The sequence below is a fragment of the Nannobrachium achirus genome (assembly GCF_963921795.1).
Source record: "Nannobrachium achirus genome assembly, chromosome: 13".
Lineage (NCBI taxonomy): Eukaryota > Metazoa > Chordata > Actinopteri > Myctophiformes > Myctophidae > Nannobrachium > Nannobrachium achirus.
Genome location: NC_137833.1, coordinates 963,333 through 977,865, shown reverse-complemented (window position 1 = coordinate 977,865; position 14,533 = coordinate 963,333). Strand labels below are relative to the sequence as shown.

Sequence of the window (14,533 nt, the reverse complement as noted above, 5' to 3'; positions counted from 1 at the left end):
ACTTAACTAACGTAATCTATCAGTAGTTAAGACTATGTTAGTTAATAGTTAGTTAACATCAACCATATTATGGATGGTTTGTAGATCGTTCTTTTTGGTCAATTCTATGCCCAGGATGAGTGCGTCATAGGCGGGTAGGATTAGTGCGTTGACCCGGTGATACTGATTGGTCTAAAACTTCCAGGGGTCTCCCATATTGGACTGATCCAGTCCAGAAAAACCAGATCTACAAACCAACCGTAATATGGTTGATGTTAACTAACGATTAACTAACATAGTCTTAACTACTGATAGATTAAGTTAGTTAAGTAATAGCTATTCCAACATTACTTGATGATATTTCATGATGAATTCATGATTAACTGATGTATTAGTTAATCAGGAATAAAGTGTTAGTTAAGCATTAACTAAGTGTATTACTTTGTACCTTATAGTAAACTATAACCAACATGTCAGTCAGTCAAACCAGTGTGGCTGGTTCTACAGACAGGGTCCATATATGGTCATAAAATGGATTGTATGTGGCCGGTGTGGTCTCCAAATATGGGTATTCCCATATGAAGTCCTGTTAGGGGAACCACAGTAACAGAATCTCTTTATATGCCCATATATGGAGATCCCTGATGTCATCATTATTAAGGCCATATCTGTGAATGCATGGGTAACAGGGATCTCCATATATGGGTAACTGGTCCGATATATATTAATAAAGGATAACATAAATTAAAAGTTCACATATGGGTGGACCCCCCAGATGATGCCCTATTAGGGGAACCACACCAACAGAATCCATATATGGCCAAGACTGGTGGCCAAGACAGATGGCGCGACCTTGCCCATCGGAACAATGAGATGTCAAACCAATGCCATGGCACCGTCTATTTTGGGCTGAGGGAACATAGGGCTGAGGGAACATAAGGTCTATTTCTGGGTTGAGGGAACATAGGGCTGAGGGAACATAGGGTCTATTTTGGAATTGAGGGAACATAGGGCTGGGGGAAACATAGGGTTGAGGGAACATAGGGTAAAAAAAATTGTTAGGGAGTGAGGGAACATAGGGCTGAGGGAACATAGGGCTGAGGGAACATAGGGTTGAGGGAGCTTGAGCATGACCCCGTCATGAACATGGATCTGTCCCATTTAGCGCCACCATCAGGCCGATTTTTGGACACTGCTCCTACAGATTTTGTAAAATCACGCAAAGCGGTGTATACATGTGACCTGACGGTCACTTATCTCCCGATTTAGGGAGTCTTACTGGTTTAAATCAGGGCGCACTTATTGATGGTGACCAGGAATGCTCAGGGGCGTCAATTGGGTATGGAGCTGCCATACCCTGGGTCCAGGGGGGAAAATAAAAGTAACTTTTAAATATAAATCCATGAATGTCTCTTTGTCTATCTGTGCTGGTTATTATGTTGTTAAATTACAGTAAAATAACTACAAATGCAAAATTTTACAAAATGGTCACTTTATCAAGGCATTGTAATTATATTCTCCACACTTGTATTCTCCCCATCTTGACAGAATGGTATATTCCCAGGTTCCGCAGGTCAGCTTCACAGGTGCAATGCATTATTGTTAATTTATTGTTCATTGTGGCACGTTTACTAACTAGCTGCACTTGAACAACCGTTCCAGGCTGCCATATCCAGCCCAAGAAACCATAGAAACGGGGGGGGGGGGGGCAACATGACTTATACTTATACTTATACTTATACTTATACTTATACTTATAGTACAGTAGCTACTAAGGAAACACAATGTCATCTCTTTGCTCTTTTGCCCTTTGCACTCTCTTTCTTTCCTAACAGTCGGGAATTTTAATTAAACCCTGGGAATAAATTCCTTACCAAACAATTTCTTCACCAATGTGTTCGTAAAGGTGTGTAGTAACATATCTAACCAAGATTGAAATTCAACATCCCTAGCAAAATATTTGACAGCTAGGGTAATTCTGGGTCTCATTCACTTACTATACTCTGTACTATAAGGGGAACAAATCACTCCCAAAAATATGCTTTAAGTAGCATGTTAGGGGTCTAACTAGGTGTTTTTAATTATTCTGAATCCATTGCTAGCATTTGTTTTGCACGAAAAACATTCATTGGGCCAAAATCAGACGCAAAAAAACGATGGTTTAGTGATGAGTCATCACTTTTCACAAGGTGTATGGGGTCCATTTTTGGCCCAAGGAATGTTTTTCGTGCAAAACAAATGCTTGCAATGGATTCAGAATAATTAAAAACACCTAGTTAGACTCCTCACATCCCACTTAAAGCATATTTTTGGGAGTGATTTTTTTTCCCTTATAGTACAGAGTATAGTAAGTGAATGAGACCCAGAATTACCCTAGCTGTCAAACATTTTGCTAGGGATGTTGAATTTCAATCTTTGTTAGATATGTTACTAGATACCTTTACCAACACATTGGTGAAGAAATTGTTTGGTAAGGAATTTATTCCCAGATTTGACAGGTTTTCTGCTAATTTTACCTCACTATAAGTCATTATTACTTATTATTACTTATTATTTTATCTTTAGATGTGTTGTTTTTGTTGTTTTGCTGTTATTTTATACATACCACTGCATTGTCTGTAAGGATGCCCAACAAAAAAACAAGTTTTACTCTTATGTACAAAAGACCCTAACGATAAAGTACAACTTGAACCTTGAACATCTCTCTCTGCTCTTCAGGAGAAGTCCTGTACCATGTTGTCTGACCATCGCATCGCCAACATGAACCGCGGACACAGCCCAGACGGGGACCACGCTGCCAGCAACGAAGGTTTGTGATTGGCCTGTCCAGAATGTAGAAGAAGGTTTGTGATTGGCTGTCCAGAATGTAGAAGAAGGTTTGTGATTGGCTGTCCAGAATGTAGAAGGTTTGTGATTGGCTGTCCAGAAGGTAGAAGAAGGTTTGTGATTGGCCTGTCCAGAATGTAGAAGCTTTGTGATTGGCCGTCCAGAATGTGGGTGCTTTGGTTGTGCGTTAGGGCCATGTTTATTGCGACCGTCAGGTCGCAGTTACTATCAAAACCTTCACCGGCAGTCAGTCAGTCAGTCAGTCCGTCACACGTCACGTCACACTTTTTCCCTACTCATATCTCTGCCACCATTTCCCCTGTTGTCAAACCACAATCTCCACCCCTCATTTAACACATGGCCCTCTTCTAGCGCCACCATGAGGCCGATTCTTGCAAAAAACCTTTTTGGACTTGTTTCTTAACACAATTCCCTGATTCAAATGCTGATCTGCCAGCGACTTTCATGGATTTCACCTTATTTTGAAGGATCCACGGAAGTCACGGGGCGTCACCACGATGAGTACACGCTGTTTGTAACATCCAGCGATCACCTGGTGAAGAAGAAACAATGCAACAGCAAAGATCTGTTCTTTAGTTATGGTCCGTTGTAAAAAAAATAAAAATAAACGTTAAAATAATGTCTTTCTGCCGATCAACACAATGTGGGAGTAGAATCCGAGATGATTCCACTCTTCTGAATTCTCTACCTCTGGTCTGAATGGAAAACCTGATGTCCGGGTGGCCTCATCTCCCAAAGGATCATGGGATATGGAGTCCCTGCATTACTGCAGGGTTTATCAGACGGTCTGATATTAAACAATGAAAAGACCAATTGAAACTTTATCCAGTCAATCGTGGCCAAGTGTTGAATGAATTGAGGTGTTTTGGAGTCAGTGACGGCCAAAGTGTTAACACATCGGCTGCCCAGGATTAATCAAGATTTAATCTGCAGTTGCTTGCCATGGAAACCCGCCATTTTACCTCTTTCTGCAGCTCCATGGAAAAAAGTAATCAGAGTAAATGTAATCGAGTATGTCCGGGATTTTTTTTCACGATAGTACTTTCTTTCACTCGGGACAGTAAAATGACAATCGCGGGCATCAGTGCTTTTGTAACGGCCGGTAGAGAAGGCCACGTTTTAAACATGAACGTGATTTAAAAGTCAGATTAGGAGATAAATGCACTTTAGTGCAGCAGTGTAACACAGCTCTCTACAAGGGAACAGGATTTCCTGGTCACGTGATTCCCAGATAGATAGATAGATAGATACCTTTATTATCCCAAGGGGAAAATAAACCCAGTTGCACTTCTGGAATTGGAGTGTTTCTCTTCACAGGCGGGAGCCTCGTACTCTAAAGTTCAGTTTACTCTAAGACCCCCCGCGACCAGTCCAACGCATCGAGGACACACGGAGACATAAAAGAGTTTGACGCGTAGCCGCGTCGTGGGCATCAAATGAGTTTATTGCGACCGTAGGTCGCATTTACTGTCAAAAAGCTCCACCGGCTGTCCGTGCGTCAGTCCGTGAGTCCGTCACACTTTTGCCCTGCTCATATCTCCACAACCGTTGCCCCGATCCATGCCAGATTTTGCACACACACTCCTTGACTGCCAAACTACAACCTCCAAGGACCCCCGGAGCCCCAGGGACCCCCAGGTCCCTGGGGGACCCCCAGATGTACAAAATGACCAAATGTGCTCACACGTCACACGTCACACTTTTTCCCTGCTTATATCTCCGCACCCGTTGACCCGATCCATGCCAAATTTTACACACACACTCCTTGCCTGCCAAACTACAACCTCCAAGGACTACTACGTACAGGAGCACATCTAGACCAATCACATTCATTCTTCCCTCTTCCTCTCTTCTCCCCACAGCCTCTGGGAGGAGCAAGCTGGCCCTGTGCCACGTCAGGAAGGGTGGAGCCACTGTGAGGGGTGGAGCCAACGTTAAGGGTGGAGCCAACATGACTGTGAAGGGTGGAGCCAACGTGAAGGCTGGAGCTAAAGCCACTGCAAGGGGTGGAGCCAACATGAAGGGTGGAGCCATCATGAGGGGTGGAGCCACCGTGAGGGGTGGAGCCACCATGAAGGGTGGAGCTAAAGCCACTCTGAGGGGTGGAGCCAACATGAGGGGTGGAGCCAACATGACCGTGAGGGGTGGAGCCACTGCGAGGGGTGGAGCCACTGCAAGGGGTGGAGCCATCGCGAGGGGTGGAGCCATCGCGAGGGGTGGAGCCACTGCGAGGGGTGGAGCCAACATGACCATGAGGGGTGGAGCCAATGTAATGGGTGGAGCCACCGTGAGGGGTGGAGCCACCGTGAGGGGTGGAGCCAACAGCAGGGGCGGGCTGCCGCGGAGGGGAGGCTCCGCCCACAGAGGTGGTGCGCCTCCCGCCTCCTCCTCCCTCATGAGGCTGAGGAGTGGTGGCATGAGGGGAGGAGAGGGGGGGGCCGGGGGAGGACAGGGGGAGGGCCTGGGGACCAGGGGAGGAGAGAAGGAGGGTGTAGGGACCAGGGGAGGAGAGAAGGAGGGTGTAGGGACCAGGGGAGGAGAGAAGGAGGGTCTAGGGACCAGGGGAGGAGAGAAGGAGGGTGTAGGGACCAGGGGAGGAGAGAAGGAGGGTGTAGGGACCAGGGGAGGAGAGAAGGAGGGTGTAGGGACCAGGGGAGATGAGAAGGAGGGTGTAGGGACCAGGGGAGGAGAGAAGGAGGGTCTAGGGACCAGGGGAGGAGAGAAGGAGGGTGTAGGGACCAGGGGAGGAGAGAAGGAGGGTGTAGGGACCAGGGGAGGAGAGAAGGAGGGTGTAGGGACCAGGGGAGGAGAGAAGGAGGGTGTAGGGACCAGGGGAGGAGAGAAGGAGGGTCTAGGGACCAGGGGAGGAGAGAAGGAGGGTGTAGGGACCAGGGGAGGAGAGAAGGAGGGTGTAGGGACCAGGGGAGGAGAGAAGGAGGGTGTAGGGACCAGGGGAGGAGAGAAGGAGGGTGTAGGGACCAGGGGAGGACAGGGGAAGGGCGGGAGGCGGGGCCGTGGTGTCAGTCTGCCCGGACGAGGCTCCGCCCCCATGCAGCGGAGGCACCAGGACTCTGAGGACACCGATGAAGATGATGAAGAGACTGTGGAGGTGGGAAACGCTGCCTGTCTTCACCTATTCTTACATGATCGTCCGATAGGGCATTCAGGGAATATTCGAATGTCAAAGTCACTATTCGACGTTGTTCACCGAAGTTGAATATTCGCCTTTTTTTTTATTTTTTATAGTTTTCTCTTTAAAAAAATATATAGTTTATAATGCTTGGCTAGATAGGAAGTCATAAGAATTAGTTGTCAATGCCCCTCAAACCTTTTTAGGCTGTAGACCCCCAAAATAAACATATTTCAACTGGGGACCCCCACCCTGACAAGCACTTGGAATTGTAGGTATTACATTTAATGTGACTCGGTTCCACAGATAAATATTGTGAAACTAGCAGATCTACATGCTCACAACGCCTGCTTACTTAATATTTGACAGTTTGGCCAGTCCTGTCGAATATTCGAATGCTTTGAGGTTGAATAATTCGAATTCTAAAAATCACTATTCGTGAATGCCCTATCGTCCGATGGTATTTTCTTCAGATGTTCTGTTATGTTTTGCATGATTGTTTATCATGATTGTTATCGTATATTATTTATCTATCGAGTTCTCCTCAAAAATTACATAAGACATCTATCAGTCAAGTTCTCCTTGACGGTACAACGGCATACACATGGCCCATACATGGTGTTACATGCCAGCCCACACTGTTTCGTAGGAACAGTATTTCTAGCTGTCATCCGTATGAATTCATGTGTTTGTCCGTGGCTTAATCTGTGGCGCTTGAGCAGAAAACCTCCACATTTCAGCATTTTGTTCTTGTGAGCTTGTAGATTTCAGGCTTTTAAAATAATAATGATAAAAAGGAATGGTTTCCCCCCGTCAACAACGTCCATGCTAGCCTTGGTACCGAAGAATACAGGACTTCTGCTGTAACAGAGAGTTTCTACACTGCAGTGTTGATACTTTTACTCCAGTAAATCATGTGAGTACTTTGCTTCCCCCATCCATCTCCAGGTGGGGGAGGAGCAGCAGAGCGTCCGGCCGCCCCAGACGGACGAGGGAGACGAGGACAGTGAGGACACGGAGGACAGCGAGGACTGGGAGGACACCCAGGCAGTGGTTTGTTCTACATCTTTATCTTAGAGCCTACTATAACTATAACTATAAATAACTATAACTATAACTATAACTATAACTATAACACACAGGCAGTGGTTTGTTCTACATCTTTATCTTAGAGCCTACTATGACTATAACTATAACACACAGGCAGTGGTTTGTTCTACATCTTTATCTTAGAGCATACTATAACTATAACTATAACTATACTATAACTATAACTATAACTATAACTATACTATAACTATAACACACAGGCAGTGGTTTGTTCTACATCTTTATCTTAGAGCATACTGTAACTCATACTGTAACTCATACTGTAACTCATACTGTAAATCATGGGTTTATCTTAGAGCATACTGTAACTCATACTGTAACTCATGGGTTTATCTTAGAGCATACTGTAACTCATACTGTAACTCATGGGTTTATCTTAGGGCATACTGTAACTCATACTGTAACTCATACTGTAACTCATGGGTTTATCTTAGGGCATACTGTAACTCATACTGTAACTCATGGGTTTATCTTAGGGCATACTGTAACTCATACTGTAACTCATACTGTAACTCATGGGTTTATCTTAGGGCATACTGTAACTCATACTGTAACTCATACTGTAACTCATGGGTTTATCTTAGAGCATACTGTAACTCATACTGTAACTCATACTGTAACTCATGGGTTTATCTTAGAGCATACTGTAACTCATACTGTAACTCATACTGTAACTCATGGGTTTATCTTAGGGCATACTCATACAAGCTCACGTTGTGTCGCAGATGCAACCGTTGTGTGCTTGTAGATCACACTCGGCTGCGACGCCGGAAACTGCCGCTTGCCTTCTGCACGCTGGGATGTTGGAAAGTTGGGGATGTTGGGGTTCAAGTGGTTTATATCAAGAAAGCACATAAGGAGGAGCCTAAGTAAGTGAGGTGCTGACCACACCTAAGTAAGTGAGGTGCTGACCACACCTAAGTAAGTGAGGTGCTGACCACGCAGATAACAATGAATGAGAGGAAAGTGGTTAACTCTTTTACCGCTTTGGACGTTCCTGTTCGCCCCATTTTTGACTGCGGCGCGCCGCCACTATACGTTCTTTGGCTCGTTCTTTTATACCTTGTTTTGATGTCTGTAAACTGATGAGGGGTCCCGCTGGCACCAGACCCAATAAATAAATAATAACATCTGGCAGTAAAACTGTTAATGGACCGCTCAGTTCACACTGGTGTGATTTTATTTTCAGTTTACAGTTTACAGTTTAGGCATTTAGCAGACGCTTTTAATCCAAAGCGACTTACAATAAGCAGATTTTCCTCTTCTCCCCAGCATTCTACGTACACCCCGGTGTCAGGGAGAACTCAGTACCGCACAGAGGGGGTCCCCGACCAGGACCACATGGACCAGGAGGAGGACCCCACCGACTCCGACCACATGGAGGCGCTGGAGCTGGGGGAGGAGGAGGAAGAGGAAGAGGAGGGGGAGGGGGAGGAAGGGCGTCCCGTCCTGCTGGTGTCGGACCCCAGCCTGGGAGGATCCTACATCACTGTCACACTGCAGCGCCCCCCACAGGCCGGGAGGAGGACAGGTACTGTTGGTGGTCCCCTTTTCTCATGACCTCATCTCAGTTTAACTCTCCATGTGGTGAGTCATCAGTAGAGAAAAAGACATTCTGGGGGTCAACTACCGTATACTACCAGTTAGTAGCCCGGTGGCAAACTGCTGCCTGGTCTCTTTAAACGCCCGGGGTCTGACCCCATTTTGCGCAAAATAAACACCCGTCTCAAATAAAAGCCAGGTTCGTTTAACGGCCAAGACCTGAGGGCAAGTAGAACATGACCTGTACTTGCCCGACGGGCAAGTGCCTCTGAGACCTTAGTGTCAACCCCTGAAATGCCTGGGCCATTATTTGCAATGTATTTAAACTTATGGTCATTTATGTTGCATGGCGGTAGTGCGTCGAAAATAGCAAATCTTCAACCATAAGTTGGCTGAGAATGCAATACCATAATGGTTTAAAGTAGAGGAGAGCAGCGTCCAGTCAGACCAGCACCAGCTGCAGGACTTACCGTAATTGGGTTGACCGTTCTTTGCTGTCATGTAGAGACTATGTTTTCACCTCCGTCCGTCCGTCCGTCCACAAAGTTTGTTTCCAGCTAATCTCCAAAGGTGTTGGCCCGGTCGCTGCTAAACTGAGCACACACACTCCCTGGATGCCAATTCAGAACCTCTGACCCACATTTTTCAAATGTGCCTGTTCTAGCGCCACCAGGAGGCCAATTTGTGCAAAACTACCTTTTGGCCAGTACTCCTACAAATTTTGTCCAAAAATCACGCAAATCGGTAGACAGTATCTCTACAGTCATGTGATCGACATGGATCTGTCTGATATATTCCATATTCCATCCTGATTGGCTTTCAAAGTTTGTAAGATTGGTCAGTTTTGAACAAAATGCCTCAAATCACGAACACATCGTGCAATCTTTGTGAAATTGTGCACGCACATTCCCACCAGGCCGAGGAAGAAATGCCACTTCAAATTCTTCAAATCAGCCTCATGGTGGCGCTATAACTGGCCACCTGGCCTGGTGGAGACCTGTGCTCGGAAGAGCACTGCTTCTAGTTATTATTGTATTTATTTTACTGATTAGGTGTGTGGTCTACGTGTGTTATTGATATTCATATGCATTTGTTAAATTGTTGTTGATGTACTGACATATTATCTTATTATAGTGATGTTGATGGACTGACATATTATCTTATTATAGTGATGTATTATCTGCTTATGGTAAATCACTTTGGATTAAAAGTGTCTGCTAAATGCCTAAACTGAAGAGATCCAGTAGAACTAAAAGCTTTGCATGTTTTAGTTTATGTTAGTTCATGTTGGTTGTGCTGGGATGTTGCAGCTTGTAGATCTGCTCTGGTAGGAGGAGAACAGCCTTCTCAGTGTGGATATCCTAGAGCAGGGGTTCCCAAACCTTTTGTCTCAGGTGTGGCAAATCACCTTGCCACTGACTGGACTTTAGTTTATTCCAGTTTGTTTTCCCCATTTTTAACTAATTATTTCACAAAACAGGTTAAAGTTTGAGTTGCACTGTATTTATAGAGAATGTGATCACCCCATAAATATATATTTATATTTTTTTAAATCCAAGGCATAATAATTTTCACTCCCAGCACCTTATATTTATAGCATATCATCGTTGTCGGGTGGAAACCTTGTATGTCCAAAACCGTTCGTTTTGTATTTGTCATCTATAAAATGTAATATGCGAGGCGTTGTGTGCTTGTAGATCTGCTGTTAGATCTGCTGTTTTCACTAGTTTTGTTTAACAGTCTTGAAACTTGGAGATACGAGGTTTCTGCCCGACAGTGACAATATTTTAGTGATTATGTTGCGAGGAAAACGTTGAGATAACAGCCATTTTGGTTAGAACTGACTGAAAATAGCCTTGTAGCCTACTTCAAGTTTAAAATGATACTAAATATTTTGTGTATCAAGTGTCCAAATATATTCCAAATATTATCAAATGATCTCACGGCACCCCTGGACTGCCATCACGGCACCTCAGGGTGCCCCTCACCCACTTTGAAAACCCCTGTCCTAGGAACAGTTCAGCATTATCATGACTGAAATATCACAATGATTAAATCAGATCTAATAGGCCATCATTATTCCTTCTGTTGCTTCATCCAGACCAGAGTGTGGAGTCCAGACTGCAGCAGAAGATGACTTCTCCAGACCAGAGTGTGGAGTCCAGACTGCAGCAGAAGATGACTTCTCCAGACCAGAGTGTGGAGCCCAGACTGCAGCAGAAGATGACTTCTCCAGAACCAACCAGCACTGTTTCTGTTAAACAGGAACCTGAAGACCACGTTGAAGAAGAAAACATGGACATCAGTAAGTTTCATTCATGTATTCATCTCATCTCAACGGGGTCCACCCTATGTTCCCCAGGTTCTATGTTCCCCAGGTCCTATGTTCCCCAGGTCCTATGTTCCCCAGGTTCTATGTTCCCCAGGTTCTATGTTCCCCAGGTCCTATGTTCCCCAGGTTCTATGTTCCCCAGGTTCTATGTTCCCCAGGTCCTATGTTCCCCAGGTCCTATGTTCCCCAGGTTCTATGTTCCCCAGGTTCTATGTTCCCCAGGTCCTATGTTCCCCAGGTTCTATGTTCCCCAGGTCCTATGTTCCCCAGGTTCTATGTTCCCCAGGTTCTATGTTCCCCAGGTCCTATGTTCCCCAGGTTCTATGTTCCCCAGGTTCTATGTTCCCCAGGTTCTATGTTCCCCTGGTTCTATGTTCCCCAGGTTCTATGTTCCCCAGGTTCTATGTTCCCCAGGTCCTATGTTCCCCAGGTTCTATATTCCCCAGGTTCTATATTCCCCAGGTTCTATGTTCCCCAGGTTCTATGTTACCCACTTACCCCCCCAAAAGGTTCTATGTTCCCCAGGTTCTATGTTCCCCAGGTTCTATGTTCCCCAGGTTCTATGTTCCCCACTTACCCCCCAAAAGGTTCTATGTTCCCCTCTCAACCAAAAACAGGATCTACTATATGTTCCCCACAAAAGAATGTATGTTCCCCACTCAAATGCAGGAAATGGTGGGACATCTTGCCCAGGTGCCCACATGTCTCCACCCCCAAGTGGCCACTCGTCCAAATGCCCACATGTCCCTATTGCCCAGATGTCCAGGTGTCCACTCGTCCAGATGCCCAGACATACCAAAAGTATGGTGCCCAGATGTCCCTAGTGCCCCCTGTCCCACTAGTATTCATAATCTCCCCCCATTATTGGGTGTTTTGAGTTGTTATTAATAAATAATAAAGAACAAATCGGTTGACGTGTAGATGTTTGGCCTCGCCTCATCATTCCTACTGCATCAACAACAACAACCAGGACACATTAAAGTTCTTCTTGTGTTCCTTCATTCCAGACCAGAGTGTGGAGTCCAGACTGCAGCAGAAGATGACTTCTCCAGACCAGAGTGTGGAGTCCAGACTGCAGCAGAAGATGACTTCTCCTCCAGAACCAACCAGCACTGTTTCACTTCAACAGGAAGCAGAAGATGAAGCTACAGAAGACTTCCTGGACATCAGTAAATACCTGGACATCAGTGAGTGGCATGTGTTGTTGCGACCGTCAGGTCACAGTTACTATCAAAACCTCCACCGGCTGTCATTAAGACTAAAAGGATATCACAATACTTTATTAGTCATAAATGTAAACAGAGTTACCAGGGCAGGAATGTCATGAAGGCCATGGCGGCTGTTGCCCCACAGTTTTGCCTTGTGCCCCTCAAACCAATGGCATGACCTGAGACCACAGTGGCCTTAATGCCCCTCAAACCAATGGCATGACCTGAGACCACAGTGGCCTTAATGCCCCTCAAACCAATGGCATGACCTGAGACCACAGTGGCCTTAATGCCCCTCAAACCAATGGCATGACCTGAGACCACAGTGGCCTTAATGCCCCTCAAACCAATGGCATGACCTGAGACCACAGTGGCCTTAATGCCCCTCAAACCAATGGCATGACCTGAGGCCACAGTGGCCTTAATGCCCATCAAACCAATGACATGACCTGAGACCACAGTGGCCTTAATGCCCCTCAAACCAATGGCATGACCTGAGACCACAGTGGCCTTAATGCCCCTCAAACCAATGGCATGACCTGAGGCCACAGTGGCCTTAATGCCCCTCAAACCAATGACATGACCTGAGACCACAGTGGCCTTAATGCCCCTCAAACCAATGGCATGACCTGAGACCACAGTGGCCTTAATGCCCCTCAAACCAATGGCATGACCTGAGACCACAGTGGCCTTAATGCCCCTCAAACCAATGGCATGACCTGAGACCACAGTGGCCTTAATGCCCCTCAAACCAATGGCATGACCTGAGGCCACAGTGGCCTTAATGCCCCTCAAACCAATGACATGACCTGAGACCACAGTGGCCTTAATGCCCCTCAAACCAATGGCATGACCTGAGACCACAGTGGCCTTAATGCCCCTCAAACCAATGACATGACCTGAGACCACAGTGGCCTTAATGCCCCTCAAACCAATGACATGACCTGAGACCACAGTGGCCTTAATGCCCCTCAAACCAATGACATGACCTGAGACCACAGTGGCCTTAATGCCCCTCAAACCAATGGCATGACCTGAGACCACAGTGGCCTTAATGCCCCTCAAACCAATGGCATGACCTGAGACCACAGTGGCCTTAATGCCCCTCAAACCAATGGCATGACCTGAGGCCACAGTGGCCTTAATGCCCCTCAAACCAATGGCATGACCTGAGACCACAGTGGCCTTAATGCCCCAGCTGACTGGTCCACTTTCTGCTCTGTCTCTTTCTTGTCACTTATGTAGACACCAGTGTCTCTTTCTTGTCATGTAGACACCAGTGTCTCTTTCTTGTCACGTAGACACCAGTGTCTCTTTCTTGTCATGTAGACACCAGTGTCTTTTGTTGAGAAAACATGGACATCAGTAAGTTTTATGCATGTATTCATATCATGTCTGCTGCACAGCAAAGAAAGAAAGAAAATTAACATTGTTTGACACGTAGATGTTTGGCCTCGCCTCATCATTCCTACTGCATCAACAACAACCAGGTCACATCAAAGTTGTTCTTCTATTCCTTAATTCCAGACCAGAGTGTGGAGTCCAGACTGCAGCAGAAGATGACTTCTCCTCCACAACCAACCAGCATCGTTTCTCTTCAACAGGAAGCAGAAGATGAAGCTACAGAAGACTTCTTGGACATCAGTAAATACCTGGACATCAGTGAGTGGCATGTGTTGTTGCGACCGTCAGGTCACAGTTACTATCAAAACCTCCACGGCTGTCTGTCTTTCAGTCTGTCCGTCACGTCACACTTTCCCCCTACTCATATCTCCGCCTCCGTTGCCCCGATCCATGCCAAAATTTGCACACACACTCCTTGGCTGCCAAACCACAACCTCACATGGCCCTCTTCTAGCGCCACCTTGAGGCAGATTCTTGCAAAACACATTTTTGGACACTGCTCCTACAGATTTTGCCCTAAAATCACACAAAGCGGTACACAGTATCTCTACAGTCATGTCATCAACATGGATCTGTCCCATTTCCCATATTCCCTCCTGATTGGCTACCATTGCCTTCTAAAGTGTGTGTATGCGACCTGACGGTCGCTTATCTCCTGATTAGGGAGTCTTACTGGTAAATGATGTCTGCTGTGGTTTTATTGATTCTTCTGTCTGACTGTAGGGAGTCTTACTGGTATACAACACATCATTTACCAGTAAGACTCCCTAATCGTCTTACTGGTAAATGATGTGTGGTCTTATTGATTGTTCTGTCTGACTGAGGCCTGGTGAAAGCAGTGTTAGAGTTAGCTCTAACCCTAACCCAGGTGAAAGCAGTGTTAGAGTTAGCTCTAACCCTAACCCAGGTGAAAGCAGTGTTAGAGTTAGCTCTAACCCTAACCCAGGTGAAAGCAGTGTTAGAGTTAGCTCTAAACCTAAC

General features: G+C 46.0%; 1 protein-coding gene across 1 annotated transcript in view; it reads left to right on the top strand.

The window, feature by feature from the left end:
* The window catches only part of LOC308296731 (uncharacterized protein), a gene marked incomplete at both ends in the record, with an annotated part of 40,361 nt that extends 26,864 nt beyond the window's left edge, over positions 1 to 13,497 (top strand). Inside the window, 7 exons of the mRNA XM_080740058.1 lie at positions 2,698 to 2,788; positions 4,689 to 5,935; positions 6,905 to 7,009; positions 8,339 to 8,597; positions 10,710 to 10,913; positions 11,948 to 12,127; positions 13,478 to 13,497. Of these exons, the coding sequence (XP_080596184.1) occupies positions 2,698 to 2,788; positions 4,689 to 5,935; positions 6,905 to 7,009; positions 8,339 to 8,597; positions 10,710 to 10,913; positions 11,948 to 12,127; positions 13,478 to 13,497 (2,106 nt within the window). The remainder of the gene's footprint in view (positions 1 to 2,697; positions 2,789 to 4,688; positions 5,936 to 6,904; positions 7,010 to 8,338; positions 8,598 to 10,709; positions 10,914 to 11,947; positions 12,128 to 13,477) is intronic.
* Positions 13,498 to 14,533: the final 1,036 nt, after the last annotated feature.